Source organism: Eurosta solidaginis, chromosome 4, assembly GCF_040869045.1.
Source record: "Eurosta solidaginis isolate ZX-2024a chromosome 4, ASM4086904v1, whole genome shotgun sequence".
NCBI classification, from domain to species: Eukaryota; Metazoa; Arthropoda; class Insecta; order Diptera; family Tephritidae; genus Eurosta; species Eurosta solidaginis.
In genome coordinates this window covers 84,930-110,743 of record NC_090322.1, presented here as the reverse complement: position 1 = coordinate 110,743, position 25,814 = coordinate 84,930, and the positions used below count along the sequence as shown (strand labels likewise).

The 25,814-nt window shown below is 35.7% G+C and overlaps 1 protein-coding gene across 6 annotated transcripts in view; it reads right to left on the bottom strand.

Moving 5' to 3' along the window:
- Positions 1-3,202: 3,202 nt before the first annotated feature.
- Positions 3,203-25,814, bottom strand: part of LOC137248357 (homeobox protein extradenticle) — a 50,197-nt gene continuing 27,585 nt past the window's right edge. For all 6 annotated transcript variants that reach the window (XM_067779227.1, XM_067779226.1, XM_067779231.1 and 3 more), the window contains exons 3-6: positions 5,070-5,216; positions 4,834-5,005; positions 4,506-4,764; positions 3,203-4,445 (exon numbers count right to left, since the gene is read on the bottom strand). In XM_067779227.1, the coding sequence (XP_067635328.1) occupies positions 4,158-4,445; positions 4,506-4,764; positions 4,834-5,005; positions 5,070-5,216 (866 nt within the window). In that variant the 3' untranslated portion in view covers positions 3,203-4,157. The remainder of the gene's footprint in view (positions 4,446-4,505; positions 4,765-4,833; positions 5,006-5,069; positions 5,217-25,814) is intronic.

Sequence of the window (25,814 nt, the reverse complement as noted above, 5' to 3'; positions counted from 1 at the left end):
AGCCTAAAAATCACCCACTGAAAGAAACTACAGGCCTGCCAAAATACTGCTCTCAGAATCGCCACGGGCTGTCTTCTTATGTCCCCAGAACACCATCTGCATAATGAGGCGAGAATACTCCCCATCAGGGAGAGAAATGAGATACTGACCAAACAGTTCCTGTTGAATACCCAGAAACCTGGGCATCCCAACAGACATCTGATTGATGAACCTGCACCGCCTAGGGGCTTAAGGAGTCATCTCCGTAAGCATTTTGAGGAAATACGGCACCTGAGAACCCAGCCGTATGAAGTGAAAAAAACACAAGCAGGTCCTTGGTGAACTACATAAACAGGCGTTGGATCTTTATGTCGGGAATTGCCCGGTGAATCCAGTGCTTAACGAAAATTATCCAAAACTTGCGGAAGAGGAACGCATACTCCCCAGGGAAACGCGTGTCACTCTTGCTCAACTTCGTTCTGGATACTGTAACAGGTTTAACTCTTACCTATCCAGAATCAACTCTGACATACAAAATGTATGCCCCGCTTGCAATGTGTCCCCACATGACACCAACCATCTCTTCAATTGTAATGTGGAACCAACGCCTCTAACACCCCTTTCCTTATGGTCCACCCCTGTTGAAACGGCAAGTTTCCTTGGACTCCCGTTAGAGGATATTGATGACAATTTGTGATCGGTCGCGGCTATTAGGTGGGGCGAGCATTGCTACAACAACAACAACAACAACAGGGGTACCCGGCTCCACGTTTTGGCCTATATCTCGAGACCCTGTCGATCCTGACTTTTCTTTGCTATAAACCTCACGGAGCCCGAGACCTTTCCAACGAATGCAAAACCGTGGAAATGGGTTCGTGCGTTCTGGAGTTATAGCGTCAGGAAGGAAACCCCGACTTATTTTTATATTATAGAATAAACATAAATGTGACTTTAAAAATTATACCCGTGTTAGTGTCATATACATACATAATTTCGTAATGCTTTCTAGAAAAAATGATATGGAAATCGCCCGGTCAGGTGAAGCAGGTATTCCATATTTGGTATAGAGACCCATATATGATGAAATTTAGGTGGGAGAGGTAGAGGGAATTGAAGTTCCACTTCCAGGGAAAAGGAGTAGGAGTGTTAACAGATGTTTCGTTATCGTGTTTTTCTATTACTTTTTATTTTGCCGGAAAAACATGTTACCCATTTTTTCGATTTTGGGAAATTTAGAATCATGTACCCAAATAATATGACCACGCCATTTTAAAGAGCAATTAACTCAAAAACAGTTGATCCCTGAAAAAGTTTCCCTGAATATAAAATTTAGCATTTCTACTCTTATTTCTAGCTTTAAGATATATGAATAGCTTAGACTGACGACAGAGTGGAGGGACACAACAAATTAAATAGGGTTACACTGAAATGACAGTCCTTGGTCGGGAAAAATCCCGAGTCACTCCGGTACATAGAACCGACTGCCTTGGGAGGCGCTGGAAGAAGCTACAGGCCTGCCAAAATACTTCTCTCAGAACCACCACGGGCTGTCTTCTTATGTCCCCAGAACACCATCTACATAATGAGGCGAGAATACGCCCCACCAGGGAGAGAAATGAAATGCTAACCAAACAGTTCCTGTTGAATACCCAGAAACCTGGGCATCCCAGCAGACATCTGATTAATGAGCAAACCCCGCCTAGGGGCTTAAGGAGTTGTTGTTGTTGTTGTTGTAGCGATAAGGTTGCTCCCCGAAGGCTTTGGGGAGTGTTATCGATGTGATGGTCCTTTGCCGGATACAAATCCGGCACGCTACGGTACCATAGCACCATTAAGGTGCTAGCCCGACCATCTCGGGAACGATTTATGTGGCCACATTAAACCTTCAAGCCATTCCCTCCCTCCCTACCCCCAAGTTCCATGAGGAGCTTGGGGTCGCCAGAGCCTCGTCTGTTAGAGAAACAGGATTCGCCGCGGATAGGTGAGGTTGACAATTGGGTTTTGGAGAAGCTATATATTGCGCTGGCAACCTGAAAGGTTGCGCTACACAGCCCCTTGAATCTGGTATTTTAGTCGCCTCTTACGACAGGCATACCTACCGCGGGTATATTCTGATCCCCTAACCCGCTGGGGCAGACGTCATCTCCGTAAGCATTTTGAGGAAATACGGCACCTGAGAACTCAGCCGCATGAAACACAAGCAGGTCCTCGGTGAACTCCACAAACAGGCGTCGGACCTTTATGCCAGGAATTGCCCGGCGAATCCAGTACTCAAAGAACAGTACCCAAAACTTGCGGAAGAGGAACGCATACTCCCTAGGGAAACGCGAGTCACTCTAGCTCAACTTCTTTCTGGATACTGTAACAGGCTAAACTCTTACCTATCCAGAATCAGCCCCGACATACAAAATGTATGCCCCGCTTGCAATGTGTCCCCACATGACACCAACCATCTCTTTAATTGTAATGTGGAACCGACGCCTCTAACACTCCTTTCATTATGGTCCACCCCTGTTGAAACAGCAAGCTTCCTTGGACTCCCGTTAGAGGATATTGATGACAATTTGTGATCGGTCGCACCTATTAGGTGGGGCGAAGCACTGCTACAACAACAACAACAACAACAACGACAGAGTGGAAGCGAGAAGCGTTGCTATAATATTTGTGGTAAAAGTTGTCACAGCCCCACACACATTTCAAGCTTGTAAAGCATATGAAAATAAAAATTGCTTCTCGCCTAGCATAGCTTATATCGAGCACTCTGCCATCAGCCTTAGAGCAAGCACTGTACCCCCAGCCTGAGGAAAACATTAAATAATATTGAATGATTACTCCCTTTGCTTCTATCTACGGTTACTCACTAATAATAATATAATAATGCAAGACTTTCTACTAATTTCTTCTTCTTTTCTAATTTAGATATTGGCACCTTTGATCGTACGCCACAAATGTAGACAATTTTCTGAGAAACTTTGCATGGCAAAGGGAAGATGCCGGTTTTCAAACTTTTATATTTTTTATGAGTAATGGGGTTAGTCTACAAATTTTATTTAGACGATATATTGTTAATCTAGTTGATTCGCCAAAAAAGTTCTGGCAACACCGTTCATATGCTATGCAATTGTTTTCATGAATGTCATGAACTCTCAGGGATAGAAAAAAAAAACTGACACCACTAATCATAGCATAAAACATAACTTTTGCCCCAGCTACAGAAAAATAATTATTAGTTACCTATTCACCAAAATTTTATTCATTTTGTTAATTTTAAATAAGTACACATAATAATAAGAAGATGGTGATTTTATATTGTAATATTAGGGAACTTGTTACAATGTTTTATATTAATACTTGAAGAATGTTGGCCAAAAATACAATAGTTACGTACATAGGTAGTAGATAAGTGAATCTATTCATGCATATTGATAGATATTAAATTTTCATTTTTTTTTCTAGATTTATCATAGGTATATAGTTTTTATATATTAGCTTTGAGTTGCAATGCTTGCCAAAATGTTGTATCAAATTATAAATATAAGTGTTATCTTTTTTTATATTTATTTGCTTGTTATTAAAGCATTAAATTGTTTTTACTTGTTTGCACATTAATTTATATTTTTTCATATTTGCACTTCATTAATAGCTGCTATCGTTCGTACATTTAAAATAGTGGATATAGATAGCTTAGTAACTGCACATGTTCCAATTTGTAATACAATATATGCATGTGTTTGTTTTACTTATGCACGTTACTATTTATATTAAGAGTTTCGTATACAGATTTTCATTTCAATAAGAGATTGTTAGGTTAATTCAAGTTATATGTATATATTAATACCTATTTTTTATCGTATGCATTACTACGTATACATTGTTATTTGCGTATACACACTATGCATATAAAAAAACATTAAGTCAAACTAAGCATTATATAAACAAGAGAAAAGCACGTCATTGTCTAATAAAAGCAAAACAACTCTTTTAGAAACAAAAAAATATCCCCTACCGAAAGTAGTAATTTTGAAAAAAGGATTCTATAATATCAATCAGTTTTAAAGTGATAAATTTATCTGTACCTGCTTATTTAAAGTAATATTCAAAAAATCTTATATTATTGCGAAAATGTAAATTGGTTGCATTTGCTCGTATACTTTTTAGATATGGTAAGCCATACCGCCTCAAGGACTAAGGTCTTGATGAAGAGTATGATCGTAACCTCCCATACTGTTATCATACTGTTGTTGCTGATCGTAGCCACCTGAGCCCATTGGATATCCCATGGAATCCTGTGGGGGGGCTGGCGACATCATGGGCGTTGTAGTGCCACTTGGGGGACCAGCCATTGAATATGGCGATGCGCCAGCGGCTTTCTTCGCTGCATACAAATTTGCTTCCTCCTGCGCCTTTCCTATATTCTTCTTATAACGGATACGTTTATTTCCAAACCAATTTGAAACTTGAGAGACCTGTAATTTTGCCAAAATATTAGTAAATTTTATATGCACATAACCATATTATACACTTACTGTTATGCCACATTTTCTCGCCAATTCCTCTTTTGCCTCCTCAGAAGGATACGGATTGCTTAAATGGCTGTAAAAGTATTCATTTAAAATTTCAGAAGCTTGCTTACTGAAGTTACGGCGTTTTCGTCTAGCATCAAGGAAACGAGATCGCAGTATCATGACAGCCTCACATGTTGACTGTTTTAATTGCATTTGAATAGAGCTGAATTTCTTGTGAATGATTTGGACCATACGTTCAATTTCCTTAGGTGTTATTGGTCTGTGAAAATATAATGAGTTTGTTAAAAAAATTGTAAATCTAAGCATTTGAAATATCCCAAATATTTACCTAGTTCTGCTTTGCTCTCTGAGTAAGTTCATTACATGTGTGGTGAACTCATTGCATGCTTGCTCATACTTTTCCAATTCCTGATGATATATCTGACGAATCTGTGCGAGCTTAGCACGATAATCTGAATGCTCGATAGCATTGTCAGCTCCATCAATTGATAATGAAGATCCTATGCGTTTACGAACACAATAAACTTTAATGGGTTTCTCGCAAAAAAGTCAAGCATAAAATACCTTGACTCGCTGCGGCTGCTGATGCGGCTGCTGCTCCACCCCCACCCTTTTCCGGCCCGGCTACGCCCTCGGCAATCAACATATTATCCAAACGCATTAATTGTGGATCTGGAGGTTCTTCCTCCTGCGTATTACGAATTGAAAGGACTAGAATATACAATGAATAAATTAAAAAGAATGAGGATATGAATATAATAAGTTTGAGGGCGGTAGGTGGTAAAGTCTTAAATTTGTATATAAAAATTCTTATCTAAGTTGGTTCGGTGACGTGTATGTTCAATCAGTTATCTGAAGCTATTGAAGGCAAATTTATTTGATTGGGGATAAGCGGCGCACTATGGGTTAGGCCTAGAGGTATCGAAAGAAAAAAAATTTATAAATGTAAGTCGCGATAACCTCCGAAGAGATCTAAGGCCGAGCTTCTCTTCCAATTTACGTCGTGCTCCTCTTGATTTTCCCTACAAATTGGCCGGACGGGACCAACATGTTTTATGCCGACTCCGAACGGCATGTGCAAGGCAGATGAATTTTCACTGAGAGCTTTTCATGGCAGAAATACACAGGAGCCCTTGCCAAACACTGCCGAGGGGCGACCCCGCTTAGAAAATTTTTCTTCTAATTGAAAACCCTTATTTCCAAAATTTTGATGTTGCGAAAGAAGAACCAATTTTTTTTACAGATACATATGAGACAAATTTCAAATTGAAAGGACTGGACTATATAATGAATAAATATCAAAGAACTAGCAGACCCGGCAGACGTTGTTCTGCCCTAAATTTGGTCTATCTGCATACATTTTAATAAACTTTTTCCGTCTAACTCTGCCCTCGCCCCTCTACACTTTTTCCTAATCTTTGTATTCACTCCTCCCTCCGTATTTTTTGCTTCATCTATCTCCATCTTCGTCTCAGTCTCCTTCTCTTTTCTCTTCTCTCAAGTTTTTCTCATTCTTCTTCATATCTTATTGCCAGTCCCAGAGGCTGGTATGTATTTTGTTCAAGTACCACTCCGAGTCTCAGTCTCAGTACCAGTCCTAGTCCTAATCTCAGTCCCAGTCCGGCTCCGGTCAACTTCCCGGAAAACAGCATCGTAAATACTAATATAGGCAAATTTATATACCAAATTTCAGGCAAATAGAATAGGACGTATGTAAATAGGTATGTGGGTATTATTAATTCATGTCCCTTTTTCGGCTTCGCATGCATATTTATCAGTTTTGCCAGGTCGATGCGACTAAATCGAATATCACAATGAAAATTACTTTAAAGCTCTCAGCAACAGCTTTCATTTGATATCCATAATACACACACATTCTAGTGGTATCCGGGTCCATGTTTTGGCCTATATCTCGAGACCCTAGTCACCCAACGGTGTAAATGAAACGGACATTTCAATAGCAAGGAGCAAAATGCAAGAAGATTTGGACTCATTGTATAGATGGCTTTGCATTAATAAACTCAAGCTTAACGTTAACAAAACTAATTTCATGGTTTTATCTAGGACGACCAATAAAGAATCACTTAATTTAGATCTAAAAATAATGAAACGAGCATTGAGGATGTCAAAATATTTAAGTACTTAGGGATCCTGATTGACATAAAACTGAGGTTTACGGATCATATTGATTATAGTTGCCAAAATGGGCAAAAAAATTGGATTTTGGAAGAGATCGTGTAAACTTATTAGTAAGAAATATAAGTTGAAAGTTTATAGATCCATCATAGAACCACACTTTTTATATTGCCATACAATATTCTTTATTTCCAATGAAACACAAGTAGACAGGTTACAAATTATGCAAAACAAAGCTATGAGATTTATATTGAAAGTGAGGTACGACACTTCCATAAAGAGTATGCTTGATGCACTAAACTGGTTGAGTGTGAGTTGATATTTTACCACAGTATGAAATTTGTATTTTATATCAAGCATGGTAAATTACCAGCCTACCTAAGTGAAAAACTTGTTTATGTGAATGAAACCCATTCTTACATAATCAGGGAATTAATAATAATTTTAGATTACCTCTTCTCAAAACAGAAATGGACAAGCAAAATATATTTTACAAAGGCCTGAAATGTTTTAATGAACTACCTAATCATGTTAAAAATTGTGAAAACTTAAACACCTTCAATAAAAGTTTATTAGAATATTGCAAAACCCTTCCAATAAGATAAAATATTTTGTATCTGTATTTCATGTTACTGATCCATGAGCGTACATGGCAATCCAAATAGACACAGAGGAACCTTATGCATCAGGTCAAATACATATATCGCTCGCAATCAAATTAGGAAATAATTCCTGAAAATATCGTCCCAGACAAACAGTTGGAGTGTTCATGTGAATCACGTATATTCCTACAACAATGATATATTATAATTAATTATGTTTACATAAAAGCTGGTACAGGGAGGATTGGAAACACGTCCTTTCCAACCATCCGATAAGAGTGGATCATTCTGCTGAACTGCTAGCTTTTGGGTTGACCGGAATCAAATGCATTCCGACAGCATAAATAATAAAACTGTGTAATCATACGTCTTGGAGTAGGACAGGATTGAGAACACGTCCTTCCAACCGCCCAATGATATGACTCCAAGACTCGCCCGTTGGGACGACCAGTTCCCGTGCTGATTGGAATCTCATGCATTCCGACACCCCAAACGATAGAAATCCTATTATTATTAAAATGTATTTATAATTTGTAATAATCTAAGTTTTAGGCTTAAAACGCCGTAATAATAAATAAATAATAATAATAATAATAACGGTGTAAAACTTACTCTGTACCAAAGCACACATCAACAGCTTCAATTTGATACCCATAATATAAAAATTCACTCTAGGTGTATCCGCGTCTATGTTTTGGCCTATATCTCGAGACCCTAGTCACCCAACGGTGTAAAACTTACTCTGTACCAAAGCACACATCAACAGCTTCAATTTGATACCCATAATATAAAAACTCACTCTAGGTGTATCCGGGTCCATGTTTTGGCCTATATCTCGAGACCCTAGTCACCCAACGGTGTAAAACTTACTCTGTATCAAAGCACACATCAACAGCTTCAATTTGATACACATAATATAAAAACTCACTCTAGGTGTATCCGGGTCCATGTTTTGGCCTATATCTCGAGACCCTAGTCACCATAGATATGAAAACTACACTGTACTAAAGCACTCATCAACAGCTTCAATTTGACACCTATAATATAAAAACTCACTCTAGGTGTATCCGGGTCCATGTTTTGGCCTATATCTCGAGACCCTAGTCACCAATAGGTATGAAAACTACACTGTACTAAAGCACTCATCAACAGCTTCCATTTGATACCCATAATGTAAACACTATCTAGCCGTTCACGGGCCCACGTTTTGGCCTATATCTCGAGAGCCTAATCACCAAGGGGTATGAAAATTACCCTCTATGAAAGCACTCATCAACAGCTTTCATTTTTTGTCCATATTCTATAAACACATTCTAGGGGTACCCGGGTCCACGTTTTGACCTATATCTCGAGACCCTATTCACCAATAGGTATGAAAATGACGGTCTACTATAGCACTCATCAGCAGCTTTCATTTGATATCCATATCCTATAAACACATTCCAGGGGTACCCGGGTCCACGTTTTGGCCTATATCTCGAGACCCTAGTCACCCAGGGGTATGAAAATTACCCTCTACTAAAGTACTCATCAACAGCTTTCATTTGCTATCCATATTCTATAAACACATTCCAGGGGTACCCGGGTCCACGTTTTGGCCTATATATCGAGACCCTAGTCCCCCAGGGGTATGAAAATTACCCTCTACTAAAGCACTCATCAACAGCTTTCATTTGATATCCATATTCTATAAACACATTCTAGGGGTACCCGGGTCCACGTTTTGGCCTATATCTCGAGACCCTTTCCAACGAATGCAAAGCCGTGGAAATCGGTTCGTGCGTTCTGAAGTTATAGCGTCAGGAGGGAAAACCCGACTTATTTTTATATTATAGATGAGTATATATGAATATAAGTTTGAGGGCGGTAGACGGTAAAGTCTTAAATTTGTATCTAAAAATTCGTAGCTAAGTGGCTGATATAATTTCACATTCAAATACTGAAAAAAGTTTTAGAAAAAAAAATCATTTCTTTATTAAATAATTTAATTTTTAAGCCTTTTTTAATAATAAAAGAAAAACTAAATGTATTTTTCTTAAAAATCAAAACTTTTGTAGTTTTTGAGATGCTGAACGCTAATATCTAAATAAAATAATTAAAAAAAAAATTTAAGTTAAACCTACCTAATTATTTTCTAGCTTTTAGTATTATTATTACTTCATGTAAGTATTGTTAAAAAATAAAACCGTTTAACTTAAAAATTTTTTTAAATTGTTTTATTTTCAAGTTTTTAGTCTTTATTTAATTGCTTATTATTTCTCATTCTATCTAGTTCATTTAGTGACTCATTATTACAAGGACTCTTTCCTGACAATTTTTTACAATCTAAGTCCTCAATACATAATCCTTCCAAAGACTTTACTCCATTCTGCGCCACGTATGCTTGTACCTCCTCGAACTACAAAATATTTTGATATCACTTTTACCGGACTGTATGTAATATTTGTTCCAAATATGGGCCAAATCGGACATCATAGGTTGCTTTCTATTCATGTATGTATTATGTGTTCCAAATATGGACCAACGCGGGCCACAAATACGATTTTTTTGAATATCTCGATCCTTGCATTATTGCATTGTCATCGGGTTCTGAACTATATTCCAAGTTTCAAGCTTCTAGCTTATCAGGAAGTTACTTAAATTTCAATTACAAAATTCGTTCACAACGGCAGTGCGGCCGGCCTGTCAAATCAAGCTAAATAAAACCGTTTAAAAATGGTATCGCTTCCAACAAAAATGTTCACTTTAGCTTAAACTAAGTCTGCTTAAACTCTAGTCTAGTTTAGAGTTCACTTAAACTACAGAGCAGTTTTTCGGTCACAGTTTAAGGCCGCCTTTGGTGGTAGGTTTTTTTGTACGGAAGCATTGGTTTTCTATTATCTAGATATTTGTAGATATGGTAACAGCTGGATTTTGATTACCCAACAAACATGGAAAAGATATTTCTCCGCCCTTGAAGAAATATATGTATACCTCATTTAGGAGTTCATTCCCAGCATCATTCTTTGATTACTCTTATACCTTATAGTTCTCAAGTTGGTATCCAACATCATTCTCAAATCACTATCCAGCCTTTGATAAATTTTGTAAAATTTATAGTTCTCGAGTTGATCTCCAACGTTATTCTCAAATTAATCTCCAATTTTTGAGAGATTTTGAGAAATGAATAGTTCTCAAATTAATATCCAGCACTATTATTCAGTTGATATCGAGTTGAAAAAAATCTTCGCCAAGGTGCTACTGCCAAAGCCACCAGCTGTTTATTGTGAGAAATATACACCAGGTTGGCAGCAGAAATGAAGCATTATAAATTACAAATAAATTAATTACGTTGGAATCTTACATTTATTTATTTATTTATTTAAATATAGTAATCTTTGAAATACAATGTTTCTTACAAACTTCATAACGAATTAAATATATTTACAAAATAATTGTTTAAGTTAAAAATTCATTTAATTGTAATTTGAATTTAGATTTTTCAATTGAGAAATCTATGTTCAAAGAATTTGAGAACAAATTAAACTTTCGTAAGGTTCTGGTGAGAGGAGCATAATATGCATAGTTTGTCCTCACGCATTCAATAAAAAACAAATCATTACTTCGTAGGTTCTTCTGTGGAACCAAGAAGTTAATTGATTGTAAAAGACTCCAATTAGAGAACCACACTAGTGTAGAGACATGTTGGGAACTATATTTTTTTAAACTTAAATAGCAGCATTTTTTGCTTTATTAGAAATTCCTTTTTTTGCTGGGAACGCTATGATTCTCAAGTTGAGCCACTGTTTCGAAACAACTTTTGAGATTTTAGAAGTATGCTTGTTATCAACACGGGCTCTTATGGTACTCAAGCCCAAATGTTTATTGGGTATGTTCGACACCATTGCGAAGAAACGCAAATAGCAGATAGGTTAACTAGAGTTTAATCAGAGACAAGTTTAAAGTAGAGATGTTGCATGGACGAAAAATAGGTTACGGCAGTACTTTGAGGCACTGCTTTGAATCTAAAGCAAAACCAAATATTTTTGAAAAATAAAGATGTTGCATGCGCGAAAAATAATGTGAAGCAACCTTCACGAAACACAAAACTCTAGTAAGTCACATTCACCACTCACCATAGCAGAATGTGTTAAACTACCACTTCCTGTATTTATTATTTAACAATTATTTGTACACTTTTTATTCAGCTAATGTGTTCAGAATTAACATTTTTACTCTCTCTGATGCTCCGCTGCTTTCCACTGAAGTTCGCACATGCAACATCTTTATCTTCAAAAATTGTTGGTTTAACTTTGCCGGATCCACCGACCGCTTACGCTCAGCTAAAACTTAAGTTAAAGTAGACTGATAAACTGCAGATTAAGTTTAAGCGTAGTTTAACTGACAAACTGAGTTGAGCTTGTACTTTTGTTGTTGTTGTAGCAATGCTCCCCCCCAAGATTTTGGGGTGTCGGACAGTCGGTAGCGTAGTGCCATCGACGTGGATGTTCAAAATGGTCGACATTTGGGGCGTCCATGTTGTAAATAAGGTCGCGGAAGATTTAGTCGGTGATAATGCCAGGTTTCGCGAGGCGAAAAAACTGGAGAGATCAGGGAGGTAGCCGTTTATTTTATTGCATAGCGCATCGATCTTTGGGCCTGGGCCTGTGGCCATTATTGTGCAGTCATCGGCGTAGGAAACGATTGTGACTCCTTCCGGTGGTGAAGGTAGCTTAGATATGTAGAAATTAAACAAAAGTGGGGATAGGACACCACCCTGTGGCACCCCCTGTTTAATTCTCCTTGGTTTTGATGTTTCGTTTCTAAATTGCACCGATGCCTGCCGACCACCCAGATAATTTGCGGTCCATCTTTTAAGAGCTTGTACTAAGTTTGTAAAGTTTTTACACCGTGCCCAGCATTGCTACGAACGAAAGCAAATTTAGTGCTGTAGCGGTCGCCGTGGTGTGTCACATATGCATGTATGGTGAAACTCGCCTTGGTGGAATTGTTTAAGCCATGGAAAAATCTATAAGGCAAATTCAGCGGCGAGTTCAAATTAATTAGGCTTTGTACTTATTCCTCGAAGATACCATTAAATCCAAGTTTACGAAGAACGGAGTTTCCAAACAGCGGAAGCAACCTCTAAATTACAGTTTTTCGAGCCCATCCTGGCCCCTCTATTCCACAAAATATTCGGGACCTAGATGCAAATCAAAAAAATGAGATTTTTGAAGTTACACTTCTTTAGGCGCTTTATGAACAATAGGAGTGAAATTTTAAAAAATTTAACACATAAGTCACAGGTTGAAAATGCAGTTCCTGGACATGTTTACTGTGAATTGTACGAGTAAACTTACCTTTAGCGGGATGCATATGATCTATGTATGCATTTGAAAAAAGCTACCAACAAAATAGAAATAGCGTCTCTATTTTTGCTATGTTAGCATGTATGGACGCTTGTACATGTATGCTAATGTTTTTGCACTAAGGATATTTATTCTATCTATATATATAAAGAAGGATGTACAGATGTTTGTACGCAGCTTGTCGACTCCAAAACCACTCCGCCGATTTGAGAGTGTTCCTGTGAAGTTTCTTTCCGGGAAGCGGACCAGGAACCGATATTTTCGAACAAATTCTATTCAAGGTTCAAATTGCCTGACATTTGGTATATTGTTTGCCCTTTGCCGAAATTTGTATTAACGATACTTTTTTCCGGGAAGTGGACCAAAGACCGACCTATTCGAAGAAATTTTATTTATGCCAGGCATGCTTAACCAACGAACCGATATCATTTCGTTACGATAATTAACGTTAATAAACGAAACAAAGTCATTTCGTTTCGTTTATTAACGTTAAGAACGTCAAATTAACGAAATGATTTCGTTTCGTTTTCTGCCATATCAAAACGAAATCAAATCGTTTATGTTGATTATTAATTTCAAGCTATGCTGGCAAAGCTGATTGATGGCGGAGTCATTAAAGGTGAAAGCATTAGCCAAGCTGATTGCAACTTTTCTCATGAATTTTGACAGTACGAACATTTCTCAGAGTATTTTGACATTACCACCAACGAACTACACAAACAAATTACATGGAGTTTGTGTGTGTATGTTCGCTCGCTGTTGCCACCTTACGGCTTCATCATGGCTATAGCATTGCCAGCACAATTCAAACATAAAGTATCACGTTTTTGTTAACGTTTTTAACGTTAACGAAAGCTTTTCGTTTCGGTTAAAAACGAGATACAATTTATCTTGATAATTTCTTTATCGATAATATTTCGAAGTGTTTCAACGGAAACGGTGGAAATTTTTTGATAAACGATTAGCTTAACGTTAAGGTGCATCCCTGATTTATGCTTCCATTTGCCTGAAATTCAGTACCGGAAAACCCTATGACAGTGAACATAATTTAAAACATAACATTTGATTTATTCGGGAATTTTCGTCACAATTAATGTAAGAAAATAACTATATTTGTTTAATTTTTAAAATTTAAACTGAACTTTATTGACTTTGTTGACTATCTTTTTCCAGTTCTTTTATTATTTTATTGTAAATAGTTATTTTCATGCAATTCAAAACTGTTTTTTAATGTTGCAAAATAAGTATAACTTGTCACGCGCGTACATAAGTACACGCATATATTTTGTTCATTTATCACGAAACAATATAATGTACACATAGAACCCTGCGTGTCAGGGGATTATAATATACCCCCGGTAGGTATGCCTGTCGTAAGAGGCGACTAAAATACCAGATTCAAGGGGTTGTGTAGCGCAACCTTTTCAGGTTGCCAGCGCAATATATAGCTTCTCAAAACCCAATTGTCAACCTCACCTATCCGTTGTGAATCCTGTTTCATTAACAACCGGGGCTCTGGGGAGGGAGGGATGGCCTGAAGGTTTAATGTGGTCATACAAACCGTTCCCGAGATGGTCGGGCTAGTACCTTAATGGTGCTGTGTTGCCGGAGCGTGCCGGATCTGTATCCGGCAAAAGGACCATCACATCGATAACACTCCACAAAGCCTTCGGGGAGAAACCTTATCGCTACAACAACAACCCTGTTTTTGTGACTCGCTCCCTGTCTTTTTCTGCATAATCAGAAAATTGTGCAAGATAGCAATTTCGTATTCACCAACCATTGACTTGTACTTCCGTACATTTTAGCTTATAATATAGCCAAGAAATAAAAAAAGATGCAAAAAGCATAAGGAGATACTTATCCAAATATCTAAGTAAAAGAAAACATACTTACATGCATGTCTGAAACCAAAGGCCTCAACAGCTTTAGTAAAAATAAGCGCTACTCTATGAATTGGGTTATTTTTAGGACATGTTCGAGCCACAATAATGTCATTGTTCAATATATGGATATTTTAACGTATGTTTGAAAATAATGATGGTTCCTAAAGGACGCAGTGCAGTGGTGGTAACATGCTCGCCTACCACATCGAAGGTCTTGTGTTTAAGGCAACATCAAAATACTTTGGAATATAGTTGTTGTTGTTGTCCTCGGTAGTGATTTGGCAAAAAATCTGTGTATTTCTGATATGAAAATTCATCTGCCATGCAGATTCCGTTTGGTGTCGGTATAAAACATGTACGGCCAATTTGTAGTTAAAATTAAATATGTAGTTTCTCGAAGATATGTACATATATGCACATTGCATTTATTCTATTATTTTTATGGTTCTTAAAGAAAAGTCAAAGTACGTCGTGTTTCATACATATATCAACATCAGCTGTTGTTTCTTGTGAAAACAGATACAATAGGTACGCAAGAGAATTAACTAAATAGTTGCTGTACATTTCCGCGCCATCCCAACCATTGCCACGTACGACACCCAGGTTGGCTGCTCCACGGGCTGGTAGAATCATTGTTAGCCGACATGAAAAGATTATATTAAAAAAGTGAAATTTTGTTGTTCTTGTTGTTTTATTTTTTACTAACTTAAGTTGCGATTATTGACTAGTTTTCCTTCGTTGCCGATGTTGGCTTCTTCTAATATACAAAGCATGCTCGAGCAAGGGGCTCACGCCCTTGAATTTGTTTTACTTTTATGAAATAAATATTTTACTTTTATGAAAGTTGGAAAATATTAAAATGCCCTTGTTGCTTCTGTACACAAACAAACTGTGAGGATGAAGACAGCTGACCTGAAACTGGTTGATTTAAAAATGAATATAACTTGAAGAAATTTTAAAGCCTTACATTATTGTAATTGTGAAGGTCCACATAAAAATTTTAGATTAAAAAGAAAAATGACCTTTCGAACAGTTATGTTAAAAAATGCAACCAAGTTTTCATTACTATTGCCTATTGTTATATCGTTTCAAACAAAAGTATAGATTTAACAAAATTTTTTATGATGATAGTAATCGCCCGACTATTAATGTCTTGAATCTGGCTAACTATTTTATTTTCATTTGTATGAACCACAGTAAAGGGGCATATCAATTTAAAATATAAGAAGGCCTTTTGTTGTATGCTTATTGGGGCAAAATTACTCCATACATAAAAGTTCAACTTTTACTGGGAACCGATGATGAAATGAATAAACATTGAGAATGAAATGTTTTATTTTGGTATGGACCTACACATTTGTGCAAACATCCCCCGCTTAAATAAACCTTAAGTTTTACACTCTCCTGGCTCCCGAAATACTTTCTATAAATCTATAATTTTTTGTTTTATTACCATTTGGAACAGTATATCTCGTCTACCGATGTAAAAATTTATGAAATTTTAAGAAAAAGACAAATATGGCAAAATCCAAACATAAAACATTCAGAACTGGATAAGATCAAATCGTTTGATACTACAATGCTGCCTTCAAAAGATATTGAAACATAAATTTTTTGGAATATTATTTACATTATGCCAATTTCACACAGAGGCTCAATGAAATAATTAGTCAAGTTTTCTACATTAAAGCCCTAATTTAAATCAAACCTCCAAAAAAATTCAAATTTTTAATTATCTCATTATTGCTTTATTGAATGCCTAATCGAGTGAAAAATCTAGTCAGTTTTGCTTGTTGCTTCGAATTTTATTTAATTTTCGCTGCATTTGCTGCAAAAGATAATATGGCTTTTTCGAAAATAGGCACATATTTGGTTAGGTGCAACATCTATGGGTAGTGCATGTATTTTATTTTGATTATATTTATAGTTAAGAAGGAAACGGCTGCTTTCCATTTTAACTATTTTTTTGTAAAAACGAAATATTTTTTTGGGGATGCTGACAGATGTTCGCTTAATGAAGCAAAAGGCCCTGTATGAAAAGGGAAACTTAATTATTTCATTAAATAGAATTGTGATTCGATTAAGTTTCTGTGTGAAAACGGTATAACATTTATAACCTTAATTAAAAACCTCTCAATTTACTTCTCTGTTTTATAATTTTATTCGGTTTAAATTTTAGCTTAACAGAACAATAAGTCCAAAATCTCAAAATTTTTTTCAAAACAAGTAAAAAGGTCTAAGTTCGGGCGAAACAGAACATTATATACCCAGCGTGTGCTCTCAGCTCTATAGATATATTTCTGCTGTACGTGAGCTTCTGACTGAACTCTTAAATTACTGGACCGATTTTGATGAAATTTGGTGTGTGTGTTCAATGGGGTTTTAGGGTTTGCTGGGTAGAGCTTTTATGGTCGTTTTAATAAGTGTACTTTGTTGTTTTTGTATTCTTTGACGCGTTTCGAGGCTTACTGCGTCATCATCAGAAAGATTGATTGTTTAACTAATTGTAATATCACAGTTTAAAAACACACACACATATTTACATATTATCAAGTAGCACTGATTTGCGATTGTTTCTTTGCTCTTTGTACAACTGCGGTATAGATGTTGCTTATATTGTTAGCGTCCTCTTTGAAATTCATAACCTGGTGTATTTTTTGTTGTATTTTTAAGCTCTCCAAAGTTATACTATTTTCACACAGACGGCTTATTGAATAATAAAGGGAATTTTCTACATTAAGACGCTTATTGAGCTCAATCTTCCCTACAAAATTCGAATCTATTATTATTTCATTAGTAGCTAATCGAATGCCTAATGAAGTCAAAAGCACAATGCAACTCTGTTGGCAGCGTTCCGCTTCCGTTTCCGCTTCTTAGTTTTTGGTGTGCTCAGTGCTTAAAAATGTCATTTGTCAAAGCAAATGTCATTGTCTGCATGGCGGAACGATACTAGGTGGCCGCATCGAACAGCTGATTATAACATTTTTTATTTGATTTGATACATCAACTACCGGCGCAGTACGATTTTGACATTTGTCCATCGAATTTACAAGTACATGGAATTTTTTTTGTTTGTAGGTATGTCACCATGCTCCCACCTTGTATCGTTCCGCCATGATTGTCTGTCTCATCCTTCATACTAATCGAGCAGTTACTTCTGTGTGAAAGCAAAAAATTTACGATTTCATTAGCAGGTGAAATGAGATCATTAAGTTTCTGTGTGAAAACAGTATTAGTCGTGTTTTTTCTCTTTTTTCTATGTCTAATATTTGTGCATGGTCAAAATCCGCTGTATGGTTACTCTTTGTAAGGTGCTGTGCGAGAGCCGTTGTCATCTTCTTATTTTTCGCATCTGTTCTGTGTTCATTTAGCCGTATACCCAGTTGTCGTTTTGTTGTGCCTATATAGTATTGATCACATTTTTCACCCACTTTGCCATTACATTTTATTTGATATACTACATTGTTCTGTTGCTCTTTTTCCACCGGATCCTTTGTTTTTGTAAAAATATTTCTTAGAGTGAAGTTTGGCTTGTGTGCATAGTTCACATTTTTAATTTGCTTTATTTTATGCAGATTTTGGTTGTCCGTTAAACCCGGGATAAATGTTACTCCGATGTATTTTTGGTGAATTTCATCGGATTTTTGTGTTTCCTTTTTATCTTTGCGAATTTTATTTGTTACATTTTCCATTAGTTTATCAATAAGCTTGTGTGGATAGCTGTTGTTGTACAAACAAATTTTTTTTTTAATCTTTTGTTTGTTTTCTGGCATAAACTCGTGGTCAGTGAGTAATATTGATTTTCTAATTAGGTTCTTCGCTGTGTTTAACTTTTGTTTCCACGGATGGTTCGAATGGTAATTAATTATTCTCCCCGATGCAATGGTTTTCGTGTACCACTTCGTTATACATTTTCTATTTTTATGGATTACTTTTAGGTCTAGGAAGGCTATTTCATTTTCTTGTTCTATTTCCATTGTGAATTTTATTTTAGTATGCTGTGCGTTCAATATTTTCAAGATGTCTTCCGCGTCCTTTTTCTTTATAATTGCGAATATATCATCTACATACTTTTTTATGTATCTGATATATATGTCATGGGTTTGAAGTTCAGCTATGCTGTCGTCAAGTATTTTGTCAAGAACTATGTCAGCTATGGTCTGGAAACGTTTCTTTGAAATTTTTGTGTGTTTTTCCAACTCTGGCCACTTTTTCATTATTGTTTGTATTGCTAAATGTATTGGGATGTTCGTAAATAATGAAACTACATCAAAAGATATTAGAATTTCGTCATCTTCTATATGGATATTTTTGAGATTTTCTTTTAATTGAAATGAATTCTTTATATTATATTCTTCAGATATTATATTCTTCAGTACAACTCCAATATGCTTAGATAAGTTGTAGCATGGTACTTTTGTCGACGATACAATTGGCCTTAAGGGCATGTTTTTCTTATGTATTTTTGGAAGACCGTATATTCTAGGAGCGATGGCTACAACACTAGATAATTGAAATTTCTGTTTTAGCTCGATTTCGTTTTGCTTAAACATTTCATTTATAATTAGGTTGTTCTTTCTCATAAGCTGTTGTGTGGGATCTTTCTGTATCTTTTTGTATACATTACGGTCATCTAACAATTTGTTAATTTTTTCCTCATAAATATTTTTGTACATCAAGACTTTCTTGTTTCCTTTGTCAGCCTGAGTTAAAATTATCTCATCTTTGTATTTAGATAGTAAAAGGATTTTAGGATGTTTTAGATTCGCCAACTGGTTCGTTTTCATTCCTATCTTTCTGAAAAGTGAACAAACGGCCGGAGTATTCTAAAAAAATAGTTTATGATGCGATTTCGTTCCGGGAAGTGGACCAGTAGCCGGCCTATTCGAAAAAAATATTATTTATTGAAATTTGGTGCAGGGTTCCTTTTCAATAAGCTCCATATTTTTCATAGCAGGGTGACCCGGTACTTCCTTGACTACCTTATTATTTCAGCAACTTTCCTTCCCGGGAAGTGGGCCTATTGACCGGCATATTCCACAAAATTAAATAAAAGACCGACCTATTCGAAGAAATTTTATTTATGCTTCCATTTGCCTGAACATAACTTAAAACATAACATTCGATTTATTCGGGAATTTTCGTCACAATTAATGTAAGAAAATAACTATATTTGTTTAATTTTTCAAATTTAAACTGAACTTTATTGACTTTGTTGACTATCTTTTTCCAGTTCTTTTATTATTTTATTGTAAATAGTTATTTTCATGCAATTCAAAACTGTTTTTTAATGTTGCCAAATAAGTATAACTTGTCACGCGCGTACATAAGCACACGCATATATTTTGTTCATTTATCACGAAACAATATAATGTACACATAGAACCCTGCGTGTCAGGGGATTATAATATACCCGCGGTAGGTATGCCTGTCGTAAGAGGCGACTAAAATACCAGATTCAAGGGGTTGTGTAGCGCAACCTTTTCAGGTTGCCAGCGCAATATATAGCTTCTCAAAACCCAATTGTCCACCTCACCTATCCGTTGTGAATCCTGTTTCATTAACAACCGGGGCTCTGGGGAGGGAGGGATGGCCTGAAGGTTTAATGTGGTCATACAAACCGTTCCCGAGATGGTCGGGCTAGTACCTTAATGGTGCTGTGTTGCCGGAGCGTGCCGGATCTGTATCCGGCAAAAGGACCATCACATCGATAACACTCCACAAAGCCTTCGGGGAGAAACCTTATCGCTACAACAACAACCCTGTTTTTGCGACTCGCTCCCTTTCTTTTTCTGCATAATCAGAAAGTTGTGCAAGATAGCAATTTCGTATTCACCAACCATTGACTTGTACTTCCGTACATTTTAGCTTATAATATAGTCAAGAAATAAAAAAAGATGCAAAAAGCATAAGGAGATACTTATCCAAATATCTAAGTAAAAGAAAACATACTTACATGCATGTCTGAAACCAAAGGCCTCAACAGCTTTAGTAAAAATAAGCGCTACTCTATGAATTGGGTTATTTTTAGGACATGTTCGAGCCACAATAATGTCATTGTTCAATATATGGATATTTTAACGTATGTTTGAAAATAATGATGGTTCCTAAAGGACGCAGTGCAGTGGTGGTAACATGCTCGCCTACCACATCGAAGGTCTTGTGTTTAAGGCAACATCAAAATACTTTGGAATATAGTTGTTGTTGTTGTCCTCGGTAGTGATTTGGCAAAAAATCTGTGTATTTCTGATATGAAAATTCATCTGCCATGCAGATTCCGTTTGGTGTCGGTATAAAACATGTACGGCCAATTTGTAGTTAAAATTAAATATGTAGTTTCTCGAAGATACATATATGCACATTGCATTTATTCTATTATTTTTATGGTTCTTAAAGAAAAGTCAAAGTACGTCGTGTTTCATACATATATCAACATCAGCTGTTGTTTCTTGTGAAAACAGATACAATAGGTACGCAAGAGAATTAACTAAATAGTTGCTGTACATTTCCGCGCCATCCCAACCATTGCCACGTACGACACCCAGGTTGGCTGCTCCACGGGCTGGTAGAATCATTGTTAGCCGACATGAAAAGATTATATTAAAAAAGTGAAATTTTGTTGTTCTTGTTGTTTTATTTTTTACTAACTTAAGTTGCGATTATTGACTAGTTTTCCTTCGTTGCCTATGTTGGCTTCTTCTAATATACAAAGCATGCTCGAGCAAGGGAGCTCACGCCCTTGAATTTGTTTTACTTTTATGAAATAAATATTTTACTTTTATGAAAGTTGGAAAATATTAAAATGCCCTTGTTGCTTCTGTACACAAACAAACTGTGAGGATGAAGACAACTGACCTGAAACTGGTTGATTTAAAAGTGAATATAACTTGAAGAAATTTTAAAGCCTTACATTATTGTAATTGTGAAGGTCCACATAAAAATTTTAGATTAAAAAGAAAAATGACCTTTCGAACAGTTATGTTAAAAAATGCAACCAAGTTTTCATTACTATTTCCTATTGTTATATCGTTTCAAACAAAAGTATAGATTTAACAAAATTTTAATGTCTTGAATCTGGCTAACTATTTTATTTTCATTTGTATGAACCACAGTAAAGGGGCATATCAATTTAAAATATAAGAAGGCCTTTCGTTGTATGCTTATTGGGGCAAAATTACTCCATACATAAAAGTTCAACCGATGATGAAATAAATAAACATTGAGAATGAAATGTTTTATTTTGGTATGGACCTCCACATTTGTGCAAAAATCCCCCGCTTAAATAAGACTTAAGTTTTACACTCTCCTGGCTCCCGAAATACTTTCTATAAATATATAATTTTTTGTTTTATTACCATTTGGAACAGTATATCTCGTCTACCGATGTAAAAATTTATGAAATTTTAAGAAAAATACAAATATGGCAAAATCCAAACATAAAACATTAAGAACTGGATAAGATCAAATCGTTTGATACTACAATGCTGCCTCCAAAAGATATTGAAACATACATTTTTTGGAATATTATTTACATTATGCCAATTTCACACAGAGGCTCAATGAAATAATTAGTCAAGTTTTCTACATTAAAGCCCTAATTTAAATCAAACCTCCAAAAAAAATTCAAATTTTTAATTATCTCATTATTGCTTTATTGAATGCCTAATCGAGTGAAAAATCTAGTCAGTTTTGCTTGTTGCTTCGAATTTTATTTAATTTTCGCTGCATTTGCTGCAAAAGATAATATGGCTTTTTCGAAAATCGGCACATATTTGGTTAGGTGCAACATCTATGGGTAGTGCATGTATTTTATTTTGATTATATTTATAGTTAAGAAGAAAACGGCTGCTTTCCATTTTAACTATTTTTTTGTAAAAACGAAATATTTTTTTGGGGATGCTGACAGATGTTCGCTTAATGAAGCAAAAGGCCCTGTATGAAAAGGGAAACTTAATTATTTCATTAAATAGAATTGTGATTCGATTAAGTTTCTGTGTGAAAACGGTATAACATTTTTCACCTTAATTAAAAACCTCTCAATTTACTTCTCTGTTTTATAATTTTATTCGGTTTAAATTTTAGCTTAACAGAACAATAAGTCCAAAATCTCAAAATTTTTTTCAAAACAAGTAAAAAAGTCTAAGTTCGGGCGAAACAGAACATTATATACCCAGCGTGTGCTCTCAGCTCTATAGATATATTTCTGCTGTGCGTGAGCTTGTGACTGAACTCTTAAATTACTGGACCGATTTTGATGAAATTTGGTGTGCGTGTTCAATGGGATTTTAGGGTTTGCTGGGTAGAGCTTTTATGGTCGTTTTAATAAGTGTACTTTGTTGTTTTTGTATTCTTTGACGCGTTTCGACGCTTACTGCGTCATCATCAGAAAGATTGATTGTTTAACTAATTGCAATATCACAGTTTAAAAACACACACACATATTTACATATTATCAAGTAGCACTGATTTGCGATTGTTTCTTTGCTCTTTGTACAACTGGGGTATAGATGTTGCTTATATTGTTAGCGTCCTCTTTGAAATTCATAACCTGGTGTATTTTTTGTTGTATTCTTAAGCTCTCCAAAGTTAGTCGTGTTTTTTCTCTTTTTTCTATGTCTAATATTTGTGCATGGTCAAAATCCGCTGTATGGTTACTCTTTGTAAGGTGCTGTGCGAGAGCCGTTGTCATCTTCTTATTTTTCGCATCTGTTCTGTGTTCATTTAGCCGTATACCCAGTTGTCGTTTTGTTGTGCCTATATAGTATTGATCACATTTTTCACCCACTTTGCCATTACATTTTATTTGATATACTACATTGTTCTGTTGCTCTTTTTCCACCGGATCCTTTGGTTTTGTAAAAATATTTCTTAGAGTGAAGTTTGGCTTGTGTGCATAGTTCACATTTTTAATTTGCATTATTTTATGCAGATTTTGGTTGTCCGTTAAACCCGGGATAAATGTTACTCCGATGTATTTTTGGTGAATTTCATCGGATTTTTGTGTTTCCTTTTTATCTTCGCGAATTTTATATGTTACATTTTCCATTAATTTATCAATAAGCTTGTGTGGATAGCTGTTGTTGTACAAAAAAATTTTTTTTTTAATCTTTTGTTTGTTTTCTGGCATAAACTCGTGGTCAGTGAGTAATATTGATTTTCTAATTAGGTTCTTCGCTGTGTTTAACTTTTGTTTCCACGGATGGTTCGAATGGTAATTCGTTATTCTCCCCGATGCAATGGTTTTCGCGTACCATTTCGTTATACATTTTCTATTTTTATGGATTACTTTTAGGTCTAGGAAGGCTACTTCATTTTCTTGTTCTATTTCCATTGTGAATTTTATTTTAGTATGCTGTGCGTTCAATATTTTCAAGATGTCTTCCGCGTCCTTTTTCTTTATAATTGCGAATATATCATCTACATACTTTTTTATGTATCTGATGTATATGTCATGGGTTTTAAGTTCAGCTATGCTGTCGTCAAGTATTTTGTCAAGAACTATGTCAGCTATGGTTGGCGATAGGGGATTGCCCATGGGCATGCCGTATATTTGCTGATAAAAAGTCGAGTTGTACATAAAATAATTATTTTCTCTTAGACAAAACTCGAGTAGAGTCTGGAAACGTTTCCTTTTTATCTTCGCGAATTTTATATGTTACATTTTCCATTAATTTATCAATAAGCTTGTGTGGATAGCTGTTGTTGTACAAAAAAATTTTTTTTTTAATCTTTTGTTTGTTTTCTGGCATAAACTCGTGGTCAGTGAGTAATATTGATTTTCTAATTAGGTTCTTCGCTGTGTTTAACTTTTGTTTCCACGGATGGTTCGAATGGTAATTCGTTATTCTCCCCGATGCAATGGTTTTCGCGTACCATTTCGTTATACATTTTCTATTTTTATGGATTACTTTTAGGTCTAGGAAGGCTACTTCATTTTCTTGTTCTATTTCCATTGTGAATTTTATTTTAGTATGCTGTGCGTTCAATATTTTCAAGATGTCTTCCGCGTCCTTTTTCTTTATAATTGCGAATATATCATCTACATACTTTTTTATGTATCTGATGTATATGTCATGGGTTTTAAGTTCAGCTATGCTGTCGTCAAGTATTTTGTCAAGAACTATGTCAGCTATGGTTGGCGATAGGGGATTGCCCATGGGCATGCCGTATATTTGCTGATAAAAAGTCGAGTTGTACATAAAATAATTATTTTCTCTTAGACAAAACTCGAGTAGAGTCTGGAAACGTTTCTTTGAAATTTTTGTGTGTTTTTCCAACTCTGGCCACTTTTTCATTATTGTTTGTATTGCTAAATGTATTGGGATGTTCGTAAATAATGAAACTACATCAAAAGATATTAGAATTTCGTCATCTTCTATATGGATATTTTTGAGATTTTCTTTTAATTGAAATGAATTCTTTATATTATATTCTTCAGATATTATATTCTTCAGTACAACTCCAATATGCTTAGATAAGTTGTAGCATGGTACTTTTGTCGACGATACAATTGGCCTTAAGGGCATGTTTTTCTTATGTATTTTTGGAAGACCGTATATTCTAGGAGCGATGGCTGCAACACTAGATAATTGAAATTTCTGTTTTAGTTCGATTTCGTTTTGCTTAAACATTTCATTTATAATTAGGTTGTTCTTTCTCATAAGCTGTTGTGTGTGATCTTTCTGTATCTTTTTGTATACATTACGGTCATCTAACAATTTGTTAATTTTTTCCTCATAAATATTTTTGTACTTCAAGACTGTCTTGTTTCCTTTGTCAGCCTGAGTTAAAACTATCTCATCTTTGTATTTAGATAGTAAAAGGATTTTAGGATGTTTTAGATTCGCCAACTGATTCGTTTTCATTCCTATCTTTCTGAAAAGTGAACAACGGCCGGAGTATTCTAAAAAAATAGTTTATGATGCGATTTCATTCCGGGAAGTGGACCAGTAGCCGACCTATTCGAAAAAAATATTATTTATTGAAATTTGGTGCAGGGTTCCTTTTCAATAAGCTCAATATTTTTCATAGCAGGGTGACCCGGTACGTCCTTGACTACCTTATTATTTCAGCAACTTTCCTTCCCGGGAAGTGGGCCTATTGACCGGCATATTCCACAAAATTAAATTTTTGGTGCGATTTGGGAAACATTCGAATAAAAAAAATGCAAGGCGCGATCGTCTCCGAAGAAATTTTGCGCCGACCTTCTCTTCGAATTTGCTTCATGCCTCTTTTAATTTTCCTTACAAATTGTCCGGACGGGACCTACAGGCAATTCATTGCCTATATTTCAGTTATCTTCGCTAAGAAATTGTGAAGTTACAAAAATAAATTGTC